At 45.5% G+C, this 17,973-nt stretch overlaps 1 protein-coding gene across 2 annotated transcripts; it reads right to left on the bottom strand.

Moving 5' to 3' along the window:
- Positions 1 to 35: 35 nt before the first annotated feature.
- On the bottom strand, positions 36 to 17,747 carry pptc7a (protein phosphatase targeting COQ7 a). Of its 2 annotated transcripts, XM_084328881.1 has the most exons (7): positions 17,559 to 17,747; positions 17,213 to 17,458; positions 15,289 to 15,468; positions 13,817 to 14,015; positions 4,298 to 4,421; positions 4,076 to 4,205; positions 36 to 3,870 (listed from the first exon to the last, which is right to left on the bottom strand). In XM_084328881.1, exons 2-7 carry the CDS (start codon positions 17,415 to 17,417, stop codon positions 3,812 to 3,814), a joined length of 897 nt encoding a protein of 298 aa, XP_084185007.1. In that variant the 5' UTR covers positions 17,418 to 17,458; positions 17,559 to 17,747; the 3' UTR covers positions 36 to 3,811. The 2 variants fall into 2 exon arrangements, with proteins under 2 accessions (XP_084185007.1, XP_084185006.1); XM_084328880.1 differs by having other exon boundaries at positions 17,213 to 17,747.
- Positions 17,748 to 17,973: the final 226 nt, after the last annotated feature.

Below are 17,973 nucleotides of genomic sequence, written 5' to 3'. Positions count from 1 at the left end.
AATCAAGGTGAGCCACATCTTATTGAAATAAAAATACACCAGGATAATAAATACTATACTCTTTTATTTAAATAATGTACAGCTTTGAAAATGTATTTACAGAACCTGCATCTGCATTGTTGAACTGTACACTCAAAAATATATAGATACATGCAGCTCTGGTTGTAACAAAGTTTGCTTTTGGAACAGAGGATGAAGTAGAAGCGGCTGACGCCTTTAGGTGAGGGAAGGGAACAAGAAATCCAACAGCGACAATACCATCCGACACGGTAGATGCTAGATCCCACAGCCCGGTAGGACGTTTTAAATGTATTTTTAATTTTGTGTGTAGTGTGAGTGGTTAAGGTACTGTAACGCTAAAGGTTAGATATATGAAGATCTGCACAAAAAAAAAGTGACACCCCCCCAATAAAAACACAATGACTGATCTAGCATCTGACAAATGATTGTTACTAGATCTTTAAGACTGCTCAGTTTCTCCCTCAACCTCCTCAGTGCCATAATGCTTAGAATTAGTCTTTGACCATGTGGTGGGAGAGCACCCGTCTCTTCATCCGATAGCTCGACCCCAGTCTGCTCTCCCATCCCATGCCCACTTCTCTACAGGAAGAGTCCTTGGGGCCAGGCCAGGAGCCTGCAGCCAGGTAACATTGTACTCGTTAGGAGACATCTATTTTCAAAATGATACACAACCCCTACTGTTCATATTTCATACTGAAAATAAATATCAATCTTTCAGTATGAACAAGTCGGATGTGGAAAAGGCATAAAACATGAAGGGGACACACCAACAAAAGAAGTCTCCCATCAGATGGTGCCTACAGATTGTAGGCTGTGTCCTCCTGAAGCTCCATCTTGCTACCTGAAAAGATACACTTCCTACAGGGATTTCAAAGCAAGGGATTGGCACTGACCATATTCACACGGCTGCCATTTTTCTCTTATGTCAGTATGAAATATGAACGGTGGGAACAGGGTGGAGAGGAACCCAACCTGGCTCTACCGCTACTCCTAAGATGCTCGAGTGCAGAAGTGCACACTTCAGGAATAAGGGTGTCAAACAGGGAAAGGAGCCTAGTATTAAGACAGCAGGGTATGATGGGATAGCTGTATGAATCATATGGCTACTTAACAGTTTCAGGCTCTATGCTCAGTATCTGACACACAGATTAAGGAAGAATCATCTACACATTGCCCAGTATCAATGACGCCTGATACAAGGCACATCCATCTCCGCAATACACAATTTAACTTAAGGAACATGCCAACTTTTTGGGAAATTAGCTTATTTGCCATCTACCCTGGAGTTAGACAAGCAGATACATACCATTTTCTTCTCTGTGCATGCATTAGGCTTAGGGAACGGCCACACCGTTAGCCTAGCTTAGCGTCATTCACTGGAAGTAGGTGTGCCAGTGTAGCCTAGTTCCCAACAGTCACGAAATACACTCCAAATACAACTCAAACTTTCCTGTAAACATGTGACCTGTGTATTTACCAAGTGGAGAAATTAAAAAAAAAAAAATATAATTAGACATTTTCGTTTTCTAAGCAGATATACTCTGAAGTTTGAACTATTTTGTATTATATTGTATATTGTATTGAGTGTATTTCGTGACTGTTGGGAACTAGGTACACTGGCACACCTACTTCCAGTGAATGACGCTAAGCTAGGCTACCGGTGCGGCTGTTCCCTAAAGCCCCGAATATACTCGAGAAGTCGGCACGCATATCCGCGCGGTCACAAAATCTAAACAGGCACACGTATACGGTGCGGACAAGAGCGTTGACGAAAATTACACAATTTACATCACGCGCATCCACGGACGCAGGAAGTATATTCAGGCCTTAAGCCTAATGCATGCACAGAGAAGAAAAGGGTATGTATCTGCTCGTCTAACTCCAGGGTAGCTAATTTCCCAATGAGTTGGCGTGTTCCTTTAATACGTTTTACAAGGAAATCAGTTTTTTGCTATAGGTAAAAGTTGCCGCATGAGTTTTGTAAATGTGTGTGCAAAATGAAGAAGTTACAAAAATATGCTTGATCACCCGACTAGTGCTTCTTCGTTTTCTTCAGATATGCTTCTATGCTTTGTGCGTTTATGGCTGCTACCATTTCAGCCCAGTGGATATTGAGAATGAGGTGTAGCCTTCACATACATCCCACAAGTGCTTAACATCAGCACTTCACATACATCCCACAAGTGCTTAACATCAGCACTTCACATACATCCCACAAGTGCTCAACATCAGCACTTCACATACATCCCACAAGTGCTTAACATCAGCACTTCACATACACACAACCACAAGTGCTTAACATCAGCACTTCACATACACAAGTAAATCACCATTAAGACTTAAGACTCCATCAGCAGCTGTGAGATTAAAGGGCATCAGTTTGACTAACAATATAATTTGCTTTAGAAAAGTTTCTCATCAAACGTTTAAAAATCTCGTCTTTAAAAGGGGAACAGCCATTTTTAGGAAAATCTATATTATTTAGTAGGTACAACATGTTCACTGTACTCTCCCCACAAGGTTTTAAAGTGTGTTATTGATGAATGCACAGGCATAAGTACAGTGTGGGCTTTTTTCTAACATGTTGTAGTATCCTGTAAACCACATGTGTCAAACAAACTCAAGGCCCGTGGGCCAAATACGGCCCGCCTGGCATTTTCAGCTGTCCCCAGACTGAATTTGCCTCTCCTAGCTGCAATGCACTGGCCTGTGATACAAATCAAACAACTCTATCTCACTGTGCAGCAATACAAATGTCTAGACTTTTCAAGCAAAAGCAGAGCGTTATCTGCACCTGCATTTGGTTTTTAGTGAATAGCCTAACCCTGCTTTCTTGGGCCATTGGAGGACCCTTCAATTCTACCTTGTGTTTTTATTTACTTTTGCTTTTAAAAGCTTGTCAGTCATCCGATTTCGCTTGACTCAAGCTGGTATTATTCAGTTGCATCCAGTCTTACTTTACCAAGAGAATTATAGCAAATTCTACACCTTCTGACACCAAAACCGTGGAAATAATTGGTTTTGCACACTAAGTGAAAGCTGTGGTAGAAAGATTCAGGTGAGAGTGTTCCACTTAGTTCTCAAAGTCCAGGACCAGTTTAACCTAGATTTGATCTTACAAACTTTTGGATAGTAGGTGGATACTGATAGCTAATTGAAACCAAAGTGCATTTACAACAACATATCGAGCTGGTATGCACAAATGAATAGATAAACAAAATGACCAATGAAGCTAGTGACCTCAGGAAAATGCACCTTTTCTTTTTGGTATTATTATGCGTCTGGCCAGCGAAATCATCTGTATTTTATAATTTCAGCCCCCATGGTAATTTCACCCCTGCCTAAACAATATACATTTTTAAAAAATGGCCTTTGTTCCCATTTAAGAGCTGGAGATTAACTGCCACCCTTTCCAAACCTCAACATCCTGATCTCTGCTCCCAGTCCAAACCCTGTGCTCAGGAGGACGTATCCCTGCCATGTGGGAGCTTCCATCTCTCCAATGTGCCTAGCTGTGATTACCCGGTGACAATGTGGAACATGTCGAAGGTGCAACAAACACAGTAGCCTGGTCAGGAGGATGTGTAACATCTCCACCCTCTGCTTTAAGCAGCTATCCACTCCAGAAGATAGGTGGGTGTGTGTCAGACTTAGGGGGTGGGGGCTTGATAGTCAGCTGGGGGTCAAAGCAGAGTAGAGCCAGGGGAAGCGGGGCCAAGCCATCAGACATTAGTCCATCCTGGCCAGCAGGAATCAAAGCAGTCCGCACCCCCAGCTCTCTCCAGACGATCTAGTCAGTGTACTCTGCCACTATGGACAGCAACACTGTGATATCATCTGGCTTTCCTCCTGGGAACAAAGAACACATACAGATTGTAAGAATGGGAATGATCAAACTATGTTGTGTGTCTCATTACTAACCGCATCCATGTTGTTGACAATTTTTCAGACATTGAAACTATAAACATAGTGCTATATTTCATCCTCATGATACAGGTGTCACTGTTTTCATACCAAACTAGGTATCTATTTGAAGTAGAACTGAGACATTTACCTCTTACATTCAGCCCATTGTCACAGGCAAACTGTGCAAAAGGAGACATGTAGTTGGGGTCGTACGCCAGAACATGGGCCTGCTCTGCGATGCTCCTGGCCGTCTGCTGGATGCTCTCATAGTTTGAATTCTGACAAGCAAGACACGGTGGGCAACGTGTTAGCATACCAGGCATGTTTCAGTGGGGTGTTCCTGTTTCCATTACACCACAGGTCGACATACCTTGAGTTTCTTCAGCTCCTGCAGGATCATGTAGTCAGGCATGTTGTCGAAGAGACCGTCTGTCGCCGTGAGGATGATGTCCCCCAGCTGGACACCAAATGATGAACTGTCTGCAGCATCAGGACTGGGGGCACAGAGAGACTTATTATCACCATCATTATAATGCAGGCAAAAAATACTTGAGGTATAATCTGTAATGCTGGCAAATGGCAAACTAGCTCCTCTTGCTTATGCACTTTGATTAAACTTTTTGTGTTAGAGTTGAGTGGGGATAGATCCGTCTTGGCAGAGACTTAGGTGTGGCCAGAAATAACAACCCATCCCCACTCAACTCCAACCCACACATCAGACCAAAACAAGAAATGTAAACCAAGTGCACTACCAAGCGGAGCTCTTTTACAGTTAACTCATTGGGCGCCATACCCGAGTATAGTCTGGTTTCGCCGCCATGCGTTGAGCGCCATACCCGAGTATACTCAGGTTTTGATCCTTTGATATTTTTCCTTTGATCCCATTCTATACACTCAGCCGGAGCTCCCTGGCTCATCGGCCTACGTTGGAATTGCAATGACGAACAAATCTCACCAGGTGGCAGTATCGCCTACCTTTTGAACTGGGAACTGGGGATATCACTTGTCTTGTGATCCACTCCGGCTGTTTCCGTCTAGGAGTGGATCACAACATCGCAATCGGTGGAAGATTTGGTGCCTCAGAGCCATTACTTCCCGTATGGTAGCCATGCCCAATATACGAGTACCGTAATTTTCGGACTATAAGCCGCACCTTTTTCCCCCCATTTTTCGACCCTGCGGCTTGCATATGTGACTCGACGTGACGAAACCCGAAAATGTAAAAATCGAAATATTGCTTTTTTGACTGCATTGAAATGTTATTTATCTGTTCCCTTATTTGCTAAACTTAATACAACTTGTAAATGAGTTAATTCTTGTTATTTGTCCGACAGTATTGTGTCCCAATGCTAATTACTTGTGGTAATTAAACATTAAAACACCTGCGGCTTATAGTCCAGTGCGGCTTATATATGTACACATCATTCAATTTAGCTGCTGCGGCTTATATTCAAGTGCGGTTTATAGTGCGAAAATTACGGTAATTGCGATCGCCATGGGATCGACTGGGATTTATTCATTTTGGAGTACTTTCTGACTGAGGTAAGGTCTATCTTGGGTAACCTGCTGGTATTTTCTTTACGTAAAACATGCTTCTGAACCGATCACAGTGTCGTAGTTTACCGGACGTAAAACTTGCTTTTGGTAACGAATCGGGGTGTAACGGTACACAAAAACCACGGTACTGTACGTACCTCGGTTTTGAAGTCACGGTTCGGTATGGGTTTTCGGTACAGTGGGGGAAAGTTTGGCTTTCCATGTTCCACTCAGGGGTGATATATTGTGCAGTAACTAATTGTACTTGTAGGGCTGTCAATGAATATTCTATATTAAAATTAATAATCGATTGTAATTTTTTTTAATTTTTATTATTATTATATTAGATTGTGAAAAAAACAGCCCCCAGTGGGCGGTCGTTAGTGGTTAACATACCATTGTATTTGTTCGGTACACAGCCGTTCGGTAGGATACGGTACACACTGAAACGGTTCGGTACGGATATGTGTACCTTTACACCCCTAGCAACGATCACAGGTTTTAGTTAAAACGACCCCCCCCCTTGATGATTTTGTGAAGACACATATGTACATGGTATACAGTGCATCCGGAAAGTATTCATACCCCTTCACTTTTTCCACATTTTGTTATGTTACAGCCGTATTCCAAATGGATTCAATATTTGTTTCCCCTGAAAATTCTACACATAATACCCAATAATGACAAAGTGAAACTGTTTTTTTTTTAATTTTTGCAAATTCATAAAAAATTTAAGAATAAACAGATAAGTACATAAGTATTCACACCCTTTACTCAACACCTTTGGCAGCAATTACAGCCTCAAGTCTTCTTGAGTATGATGCTACAAGCTTGGCACACCTATTTTTGGGCAGTTTCTCCCATTCTTCTTTGCAGATTGTCTCAAGCTCCATCAGGTTCAAGTCTGGGCTCTGGCTGGGCCACTCAAGGACATTCACAGACTTGTCCCGAAGCCACTCCTTCGTTATCCTGGCTGTGTGCTTAGGGTCGTTGTCCTGTTGGAAGGTGAACCTTCGCCCCAGTCTAAGGTCCAGAGCACTCTGGAAGAGGTTTTCATCAAGGATCTCTCTCTACATTGATCTTTCCCTTGATCCTGACTAGTCTCCCAGTTCCTGCCGCTGAAAAACATCCCCACAGCATGATGATGCCACCACCATGCTTCACTGTAGGGAAGGTATTGACCAGGTGATAAGCGGTGCCTGATTTCCTCCAAACATGGCGCTTGGCATTCGGGCCAAAGAGTTAAATCTTGGTTTCATCAGACCAGACAATTTTGTTTCTGATGGTCCGAGAGTCCTTTAGGTGCCTTTTGGCAAACTCCATGTTCAAGTCAAGTCAAGAGTCAAGAGTTTTAATTGTCACGGCATACAAGTATACAATGAAATGCAGGTGGTCTTGCCCGCAACGATGTGCAATACAGTGTTACAACATAATAGAATCCAATAAAAAAACAACATTGTGCAATAAACAGGTAACAGGTAACATGGTGTGACATCTCGGTATCTGTACATAGTTATTTACAGAGCATATAGGACATGCTAGGTAGCTTTGGTAGTGCAATACACTGTTCCTGTTATTCTAATTTAAAGTGGCCTTTCCTTTTGGCCATAAGTGTGCGGCATGAGTGTGTGCCCGCTCATGTTAAAGTGTTAAGTGCCTGCTAGTGTGTGAGCGTGCACAGCGTGCGTGTCGTGTATGTGTTCATGTGTGCTTGTGTGTGGATAGTTCAGTGTTCTGTGGCACTCAATGTTCATTGTTCAGGGCTCTGATGGCCTGGGGGAAGAAGCTGAGCCTAAGCCGCTCTGTCCTAGTAGCTGGGGTTCGCAGGCGTCTGCCTGACCTCAGCAGCTGGAACAGGCTGTTATTGGGGTGGTGAGGGTCTTTCATTATCCTGCAGGCTCTGGATTTGCACCTCTTGTTGTATAGAACCTGCAGGGGAGGTAGTGCAATACCCGTGGTACGCTCGGCTGAGCGCACCACTCTCTGTAGGGCCTTCTTGTCTTGTGCCGTGCTGTTTCCATACCAGGCAGTGATGTTTCCGGTCAAGATGCTCTCTACAGCTCCTGAGTAGAAGGACTGGAGTATCTTCCCCGATACTCTGAACTTCCTTAACTGTCTCAGGTGGTAGAGGCGCTGTTTCGCCTTCTTTACTACTGTGTCTATGTGTGTTGACCATGTCAGATCCTCTGAGATGTGGACCCCCAGGTACTTAAAGCTGCTCACCCTGTCCACGGTAGCCCCGTTAATCATCAGTGGTGTGTGCGTCTCCTGCTGTCCTCTCCTATAATCCACGATCAGCTCCTTGGTTTTACCAATGTTCAGGAGCAGGCTGTTGTCCTGGCACCAGCGTTCCAGTACCTCAACCTCCTCCCGGTAGGCCTTCTCGTCGTTGTCCGAGATCAGCCCCACCACCACGTGTCGTCTGCGAACTTCACTATGGAGTTGGAGCTGAACTTGGCCACACAGTCGTGTGTGTGTAGAGTGAGTACAGCAGGGGGCTTAGAACACAGCCCTGGGGGGACCCGATGCTCAGGGTGATGGTGTTGGAGGTCGTCGTCAGTGGACCCGTTTGTCCTGTATGCAAATTGCATAGGGTCCATATCACTGGGGAGGGAGGCACAAATGTGGTCCTTGACCAGCCTCTCAAAACATTTCATGACCACAGAGGTGAGTGCCACCGGTCTGTAGTCATTTGGACATGTTGGGGAGGGTTTCTTCGGTACAGGGATGATGGTAGACATCTTGAAGCAGGCAGGGACCACCGACTCCGCCAGGGATTGATTAAATATGGCGGTGAACACCGGGGCAAGCTGGTTGGCACAGGACTTAAGTATGCGTCCTGTTATACCATCTGGGCCAGCAGCCTTCCTGGTGTTCACCTGCATAAATGCTCTTCTCACACTGTACCGTCAATGAGAGAGCGCCCCCGCCCCCCCGCGGATGCCCCCCCCCCCCCCCCCCCTCCACAACAGCCGGCGCACCAGTGACGTCACTAGCCGTTGGGCTAGCAGTGCCACTGTTTGCACCAAACCGCGCATAGAAGGTGTTGAGCTGGTCCGCAAGGGAGGCGTCGTCGCTCCCCATTGAGGGGGCGCTGACTTTGTAGTCAGTTATAGCCCTCAGTCCCTGCCATAAGCCTCGTGTCATTCTGTGCCATTTGTGCCTCCATCTTGTCGGCATACGTCCTCTTAGCAAGTCTGACAGCCTTGCGCAGACTGTTGTCTTGTACTCTTCCATGTTTCCTGACTCTCTGCCCCGGTTATAAGCAGTGGTGCGAGAGTTCAGGGCTGCTCTGATGGTACTGCCCACCCATGGTTTCTGGTTTGGGAACACCCTCGCCTTCTTTGTGGGGACGATACTATCAGCCAGTGTTGTTATGAATGACACCACAGCGTCTGTGAAATCGCTGACGTCACTGTTACTCCTCCTGAACATTCCCCAGTCGGCGTCATCTAGTGCGTCCTGAAACATGGCCTCTGATTGGTCGTCCCATTTTTTTTACCTCACGTGACACGACGGCGTCACGTGATCTCTGTTTATATGCTGGGACCAAAAAGATGGCGGCATGATCCGACGTGTTTGTTGCTCCCGCTAATGGTGGAGCCGGTACAGCCTTGTATCCGGCTCTGAACGGGGTGTAGCAGTGGTGGAGTGTATTTCCTCCCCTTGTGGAGCAGACGATGTGTTGGAAGAAAGACGGCATGACTTTCTTCAGATTCGCCTGATTGAAGTCCCCGGCTACGATCATGGCTGCGTCCGGGTGCTTGATCTGGTGCGCGTTCAGATGGTCGTGTAGTTCCCCTAGCGCCCTGCCGACGTTCGCCTGGGGGTGGATGTACACTGCAGTCATGATCACTGCAGTGAATTTGCGCGGAAGATGGAACGGGCGACATTGGATCGTGAGGTGTTCCATGTCGGGAGAGCATGAACGGGAGAGTATCTTCACTTCCCCGGGGCTAGTCCAGCCGTTGTTAGTCATAAGGCATAGCCCACCGCCGATGCTCTTCCCGGAGGCTTCTGTACGGTCCGCTCTGAAGATGGTGAAGGAGTTGGAGGGAGAGATGCTGTGATCAGGAGTCACTGATTTCAGCCAGGTCTCCGTGAAGCACAGGATATTGCATTCCTTCATCTCTCGCTGGAATCGGACCCGCGCACATAAATCATCCATCTTACTCTCTAGCAAACGAGCATTCGCCAGGAAGATAGATGGAATAGCCGGACGGTAAGCAGATTTCCTTAATCTTAATCTGATCCCGCTCCTCTTCCCCCTGTGTTTCTTCTTTGTCTTGCGGCCGTCTTTGTCTCCCGCGTTGTCTTTGTCCCGCCTGATCTCCGTTGGCCATTCTTGGCATGATAAAGTGTCTCTAAACTCCTCTTTGAGTCCGGAGTTTAGGTCAATAAGTGACTGGCGGTCGTATGACGTCCCCGCCAGTGATGCTTCAATAAAAAAAGTAGTAAAAACAAACATAATAACTATAAATGTGCACATTCGTTGCTGAGCAAAACCCATGGCGACTGACTCGGGGTCGCGGCAAGATCAGGCTGTTGGCTGTCATGTGCCTTTTACTGAGGAGTGGCTTCCGTCTGGCCACTCTACCATAAAGGCCTGATTGCTGTAGTGCTGCAGAGATGGTTGTCCTTCTGGAAGGTTTTCCCATCTCCACAGAGGAACACTGGAGCTCTGTCAGAGTGACCATCGGGTTCTTGGTCACCTCCCTGACCAAGGCCCTTCTCCCCCGCTGACTCAGTTTGGCCGGGGGGCCAGCTCTAGGAAGAGTCCTGGTGGTTCCAAACTTCTTCCATTTACGAATGATGGAGACGACTGGGCTCGTTGGCACCTTCAATGCAGCAGAATTTTTTTGTACCCTTCCCCAGATATGTGCCTCGATACAATTTCACTCGCTCTGAGGGGGAGGAGCTCCTGCAAGACAATCACTAGCAGATCTGCTCGCCTCAAAACCTATAGTGTCGCATAAACACGTGTAATTACATATAAACGAGTAATCGCGATCGCCGATGAGATCATTGGAATTATTCTTTTTGGAGTACCTCCTGGCTAAGGTAAGGACCCCCTTATGAAAGGACATGTTATATACCTTTGATTTGGGAGTATTTGGAGTTTCAGGGAATCAACCAGAACGATTCGGGCTTATTGCATATAATGCTATCTCGCAATCTATGGAAAAAGACTGGATTATTCCCGAAATGGGGCGCTGTGTAGCGTGTAACGCACGTTGTGCATATCAATATAAGTCACTACAACAGACTAGTGCACTGACACTGTGGAAGAAATTCTGACAAGGCTTCAAAAACATTTTAGATTCCTTAACTGTACTAATATGTCAGATGCCATGCAACTTCAGCTGCCAATGGTGAACAACCTAATCACATATGCATGGTGATGGGTCTGGGAGGACATTAACACATTGGTTGCCAGCAGGGGGTGCGCTTATCACTTGAGTGCCAGCGCTTTAGTCAATGAGAGGACGGGGATATTTGCGAACGCATAAACTATATCTTAAATTATGGCTATGTGTCTAATACAACCGTCGCTTATCAATGACTTGCTTGCAGTCAACATGTACGAAACGGATAGTTTTCTCATCAGTACATTTCCGCTTTGAATAAGAGTATAGTTTAAGATTTCTAGTGATTCCAGAAATATCCACGAAAATAGCCATTTATTGGAATACACAAAACACGTAATTTTTCGGCCTATTTATGAATAGTTTTCAAATAAACGCTCGATTATCGATAGTATATGTGTACTTATGCACGCTAGAGAAGCGGGCTGAAAAATCGATTATCTATGCCCTGCCTGGCGCCAACGCCACACACACATGAGACACGTTGTGAAATATGTGAAAAAACATCCGATTACCCCAAGACTGGTAAAATAAAGTCCTTACCTCACATCAGATGTTCTGCAAAAAGATTAATCCAATTCCTGATCGCCATTCCAAATATCGATCGTGTTTATTGATCCAACGTTAGACCTCGAAACAGATAATTGCTTTCGGTTGCCTCAATGAATGCAATAGTCTCAGGTTACATGGCTCAGAAGTAAAATGTGGAATCCGGATTTTTTTTCTCTCATGCATTTCCATTGACTCCAATCCAATGGGTGCAATACCATCCGGGAGACGATAGGGGGCGGTATTTGCCCTTTTCGAGGTCAGAGCCAGTCCCAATGATAACGTGAGGCTGGATGGATATCGCTAATAAAAGAAATAACGATTAAATAACAAGATTTCTCGTCATTGGTACTCAACGCATGGCGGCCAACAACAAGATTTCTCGTTGCTGGCACCCAATGTGTTAAGGAATGGGTCACATGGCTTGTGTGGAAAGTACATTTGGCTCCTATGGGCGTGTGATAAAGCACTGCTATTATGGTGATGTGCGACACACATGGGCCAAAGCCAAGTTCAAGCCATGTCAAGTTAATTTCTGGGAAGGCACCCTTTTGTCCCAGTGAAGCTAGTCCAGTCATAGCTGTAGTACCCATCATCCGATACATGTAGTGACGCATGTAACCAAAGTCATAAAAACAGGTCAAGGAACATGGTTCTTGAAAACCTTTATATTTTTATTTATTTTACAATTATAGTCATGCAGTATTTATGTGCTTGGTAGTATTCTCATGATGCGTTTTATGTTTTACCATACAATATGGGGCCACAGCTCATTGGCCACGGTTGTCATTGAATGATAATCACCCGTTATTTGATTTCAAATCGCCTGTTTGTGTTCAAAATAAATAGAATGAAGGGCGGCTACGTGGCGTGGTGGGCAAGGCGCTCGCCACGAAATCTGGAGACGCTGGGCTTACCTGTTCGAGCCCAGCGCTCCACATTTGCTTTCAGTTTAGCTGGTCGTCCGTACTAATACACATTGGCCGTATTAGGGGGTGGGAAACTGATGGGTGGGGATCGGGCGTTGTGGACAGCGACTCCTACAGGTCGGTTGGTGCGCCTGCGCAGTAGAATCAGGAAGTGTCGGGGGCAGCGTGAGCCTCCCACGCGTTACTCCTCGCCACTGAGAGATCGAGCTGCGCAGGTGAAAAGATGCAACTGCTGTTACCTCAAGTACCGGAGGGGACTTGTGCTATGTATGACTTAGTCCACATTGCAGCCGGCTTGTGGGAGGCAAGAAACAGCGTTCGTGACAGGAGAGGGTTGAATTGGATGATACGAAATTGGGATGGGAGAAAATATAGAAAATGGGAGAAAAGGTGGATCAAAAAAATAAATAGAATGAAAAGCAGGCCTGTTAAGAGGATTTCTGGAAACCACTCTTTCCAACATTTATATAGAAGCAGCTAGAGAAATGTAAAAGAAAATGAAGACAGGAAATGTACCATCTGACCTTTGCCCCAAGGCAGTAGTACCATCATCATACAAGTATTCCTATAAGAGCCTTTTTTTTTTTTTTTTATATAAATAAACCACAACAGTTAGCATTTATGCCTCTAGCAACATGCAGTCCAGGTTCACTTCCCATTAGGTTAGACAGACACATGTGAGGGGCTCAAAATAATCTCCCCATGTTCAACATTAAATGAGTGAAAGGGCTGCTGGGCCAGCAGGCATGGGATTGGCTGCAGAGTGGAGAGCCTTCAGTCCGCCCATCAGTGTGGAGAGACTTTGACCTGACAAGAGAGGGGGGAGGGGGCAGGCAGGCAGGCATCCAACTCCTGCCCCACATAATATACTAGCTTCCTCTGCTCTGCTGCCGCTACTGGCACGCCACAGCAATTAGACATAGCAGCACATGGCTCCAGACTGCCACTGGTACGCACTGCAAGAGTATCGTTGTTTGTCTATTGCTTAAAAGGGGCAGTTCACTCAAAGAAATAAAATAATAATAATATGTTCGCCCTTACCTGGAGTGCATCATAATAATCAATGGGAGCATAATTCTGTAGAAAATAGTTCCTACATGAAATTGCTCACAGCAGGTCTGTGGATTATTCTGAGTAACAGGGTCACGATTCCTTCAAAGAGAAATTGGTTTTAGATTTTTTCAAATGTATTTTGTTGGTGCTTTGAGCACCACAAACCAAGTGCCGTTCAGCTCTATTGTATTGGGAGTAACGGAAGACATCTATACGGGAGATATCTCCAAAACTAGGCAAATCACACTGAAACTATCTGGATGGATAGCACTTCAGGGTAGGGGAAAAAATATATCTGTGTAAACCACCACAAAAGAAAGCCGTTTGTGCAATTGTTTGCCACTGAAATCTAGTGCAATTTGTTTGACACTTAATTATATAAACTTCATTCTAGGCTAGGGAAGAGATCCCAGCTATGCTTAATGTGAGGTGTAGGCTGTGGTGTCCGTGTCTGACCTGTCACTGAGGACAGCCCCCTCTGCCTCTGGGGGAGCGATGGACAGCTGGAAGGGGGTGTTGAAGTAGTGCTGCTGCTCATCCGACCGGTGGACCACCTCTCCTCCCCGCACCACCAGGAAGCCTGAGTCCCCCAGGTTGGCCGTGTGCAGCCTGTGGCTCTGCCGGTCCAGCACCACAATGCAGGCTGTGCTGCTACCTAAAGACAAAACAGACACACACTCCATCAGAAACAATGTCCAGAAGCAGTCTCCTACACCCCATTAGCTCTTTACCCAATGTACGAGTAAAAAATGTATAGAACATTTAATAAAAAAAAATATATTTATAAAAAGTTTTAAAAAGCCACCATTTTCAGAAAGACTTCCGATTTAATAATGTTTACAAATTTATTTTACTTGTATATTAAAACATAAAAGTAACACCACCACCAACATAGTGGCTGAAGGACTTGGAAGGCTAGTAGTAGCAGTGGAGGAAAAATACCCTGGCTGAATGTATAGAGTGAGAGAGACAGAGAGTGTGCAGCCACACCCTGCCGGAGATTCATATGGCCCACCAGAATGAGCACTCTGGGATCACCCCTCCAAACTTATCACGCACTGTGACTCACTCCCTTTCTCCTCTGTTCTCTCTCTACAGTAACACAATTACCACTGGCCACAAGAACATCCCCTCCGCCTTGAAAGAATAACACAATACGGAGCCCATCTCCCCCACCCTTCCCATCCATTTCACATGCGATGATGGGGATGGAAAAGTACTGACTGAGACAGACGTCCCTTCACAGACGTTTCCTCGACACATTGGTTGGCTAGCGCTGCTTGTCACAGCATACTTTAATCTAAGGAAGCGATAAAAAAACAAATTCTAGAGATGGATTGCAGGTGGGCAGGTTGAGACTTGGAATGTCCCATGACTTTTTAGTGGGATGGAGCTGTTCTGACTCATGATGCAAAGATCTCCCATCATCCCTCCCGACCACTAATCTACACACACGGAAACAAACATCTTAGCCCTAAATTGCATGCCAAAAGCCAAGCCTCAGCAAGAGATTGCCACTAAATGGTAACTGCTGTGCTTTATGCCCCAACAGAACACAGCGAAAGTTTGGAATGATGTTTCCAAACACCCATCTTCTCTTGTACCAAAACTCAATAAAATTAGGTGTCTTTAGGCAGACATGTATCATAATGTATGCCTGAGCTTAGCAAAGCAAGCTATTGACCATATTCACACAGTGGCCATTTTTCTCTTATGTCATGCTCAGGTTGGGATCCCTTTCAACCCTGTCGGGTGAAAGGAACCCCAACCTGAGCAAGACATGAGCAAAATGGCTACTGAACATGGACATTGACAATAAAACCACAAACGGAACGATAATGATGACTTGAGATCAGCGGACAGCAACACTGATTGTTGTGCATATTGAGACGTTGTGTTTAGTCAGGGCAGGGTCCCGACTCGCTCACCTAGCAGAGGCACTTTATTTTGTAGGAGCTCGTAGTAGCTGGTGGTGAGAACTCCCACAGGGTTGCTGGGGACAAAGCGCCCCTCCTTCACCAGCCGCTCGCACGTCTTCATCAGAGTCCCAGAAAACTGGGAGGGGTCCACACCATAGTCCCGCCAGCCACCCACGCCGTCTGCCACACCTAAAGAAACAGGAGAGTCACGTTACAAGTATTGGTTTAATTTGAAAATGACAAGTATTCCTTGCAATCCTTAAGACTTCACCTCCCCTTTCTTGGCTGTGTGTCTTGTGGGGAGAACATAACGCTAGGAAACCAGAACAACATCATGCAGCTGGGCAATTGAAAAATAACAATGGGGACATTCACCATGACACAAACAGGACACAAAGTGCAAGACAAAACAGTGCTCAGACAGAGACCAAGAGCACTCCAGAGAATATGCATAGTACTCTGTGTAGGAAATGTTGCTTAAGACCAGACAGAACAAGGTGCTTCCTGAATGATCTCCACTGATACTCTCTAGTTGTAATAATAATAATAATAATAATAATAATGCAAGACCTGTTCAGAGGTCTTTAATTGGCATGCAATTATCCATAATGTTTTTTTTTGCGGTTAACACACACATGCATTGTCTTTGTAGGATCGCTGATGCGATTAGTCTCTGCGCTTAACCCATCCCGTCGTCCTTCCCCCCCAAGGGCAGCCGGGAGCCGACAGGCGTCGGCGAGGGCCGCGCCCGGGGACCAATCCAAGTGCTCCTGCCCGTCTTCGTCAACGTTAGCGATCTGTTCTTGTGCATGTTTTTCCATTGGGTTTATCTTATCGGGGGAAAACGTTGCGAGCATGGGGAGAACATGCAAACTCCACACAGAAAGGCCTGGGAGATACCCCACCTGGGTACCTGGCATCATGGAAACCTGGTCCCCAAGTGGGAATCGAACCCTGGACCTACTTGCTGTGAGGCGACAATGTTAACCACTACACCACCGTGCCTCAGAGGGTTTACTGTGAAGGCCCAAGGCCAAGACAGTAGAACCCCTTTCCCAAAATCATCTGATCAGTGAAATCCACTGATAAGTGTGTCTGGTGTGTTCTTATGCCTTTTCATTCCATGGTTGTGTGTTCTGTCTGCTGAAATGGTAATGTGACAGACCAGGAGTTTGAATAGAGGGCAGGGGGGGACACACACTAAAAATTCGTCATAGAATTGCCCTCATTACATTCCCAATAGCCATCAGCTTAAGGCATCACTGATCTATAGCCGCAGCTCTAGTTTCTAATGATAAAGGCCCTTATCATGTCATGGGAATAGTCCAGACTCATCCAAGATTTTCCTAGAAAGGACATTTCGACCAGCTGCTCCCAAGGCACCTACCCCCGTGACTGACCATACAAGGATGGTCCCCTCTGTCTGTCTGTCAGCCAGTCAAATACCTGACTAGCAGAGCCAGACATCTTTATAACAGTCTATTTCCAAAACAAACTGACATTATTACACTCACATTGTCTTAATTGCGTGAGTAGACGTGGTAGTATCAACAAAAGAAGCACAGAGATGCACAAATGAGATATTGTACTCTTGTTGTAAATGGGCTACAGTTTTCTGAATTACAGACCAGCACACATGGTGCTGCACAATCTCACCTGAACAGGCCCTTTATCAGGTATACTAGTACAGACAGCGTGGTGTGCAAGCTCTGTCAGACACTCAAAACTAGTATAGTGCAAAAATGTAGCACCAATCATTGCCTATTGGAAGAGCAGCTTGATCACACAGAGGATTATGTATATTTTTCTCGGGTAAATTACTCCATACATTACATACAAATAATGTACCGCAGTGTACGGCTACTCAAATTCAGTATGGCATAACATGTCGTACACAATATAAACATACATGTTTATTGTGACAGATACTTACCTAAAACATCAGCAGACCTGTGTCGGGCTATGAAGCACGCGTCGTCACCATAGCACATCCCTTTCTTCACAATACCCTTGTTGCGAAAATCCTTTCCAAACCCGCAGCTCGCCGTCACCAGGCTGTAGTCGCGACTATCCGTTTGAGAAAGTCCGCCGATGACAGCTCTGGCTACCAGTCTACCGTACGAAAGTACGGACAACATCACCTACATACACCAACTGTCACCAAACTAAACGTGCCAAGCTAGCGACCGTGCTAGCTTAGCGTCGATGTAAGCACAGAATCTTGACTCGCTATCGTTAGCACGGCCGCTAGCTTCCTTGTGTAGCTGAGCTATAGCCACACAGCGACAACAACACTCGCCACGCACACTAGACAAAGCAGCGGATCAGGTGGCTTCGATTCCTCGTCTGCGCAAATGAAGCAAATTCAGAACAAGCAGTCAGCTGTATCAAATCCATATACCCTTAAGAGTTCGTTCGCCACAGCCATGGTGCCAGGACAACCATAGGAGGCAACATAACAAACTCAAGAACAGAACTGCCTCTTGGCTCCGCTCAGCTACGAGGTCTTGTGACTGCTCTGACGTCAGATATCATTACGCAATTTTGTGTTTCCTAATAAGGAAATACTACTTCCATCCACTTCCCATCTCATCTTTTGTTGTAATAAAATTACATTAAATAAGCGGTATTTTAATATAGAATTAATATGTACATTAACAAATTTGTTGTCAATATATATAAAGAAATATTTAC

Source organism: Notolepis coatsorum (assembly GCF_963971535.1).
Source record: "Notolepis coatsorum genome assembly, chromosome: 1".
NCBI classification, from domain to species: domain Eukaryota; kingdom Metazoa; phylum Chordata; class Actinopteri; order Aulopiformes; family Paralepididae; genus Notolepis; species Notolepis coatsorum.
The sequence above is the reverse complement of the archived record's forward strand: the minus strand, read 5'-3'. Positions and strand labels throughout refer to the sequence as shown.

Coding starts and splice junctions, on each gene's coding strand:
- pptc7a (XM_084328880.1), bottom strand. CDS start 17,417: ATGTTGTCCGTACTTTCGTACGGTAGACTGGTAGCCAGAGCTGTCATC. Junction 15,469..17,212: donor CAGGTCTGCTGATGTTTTAG/GTAAGTATCTGT, acceptor CTGTTTCTTTAG/GTGTGGCAGACGGCGTGGGT. Junction 14,016..15,288: donor AAATAAAGTGCCTCTGCTAG/GTGAGCGAGTCG, acceptor TTTTGTCTTTAG/GTAGCAGCACAGCCTGCATT.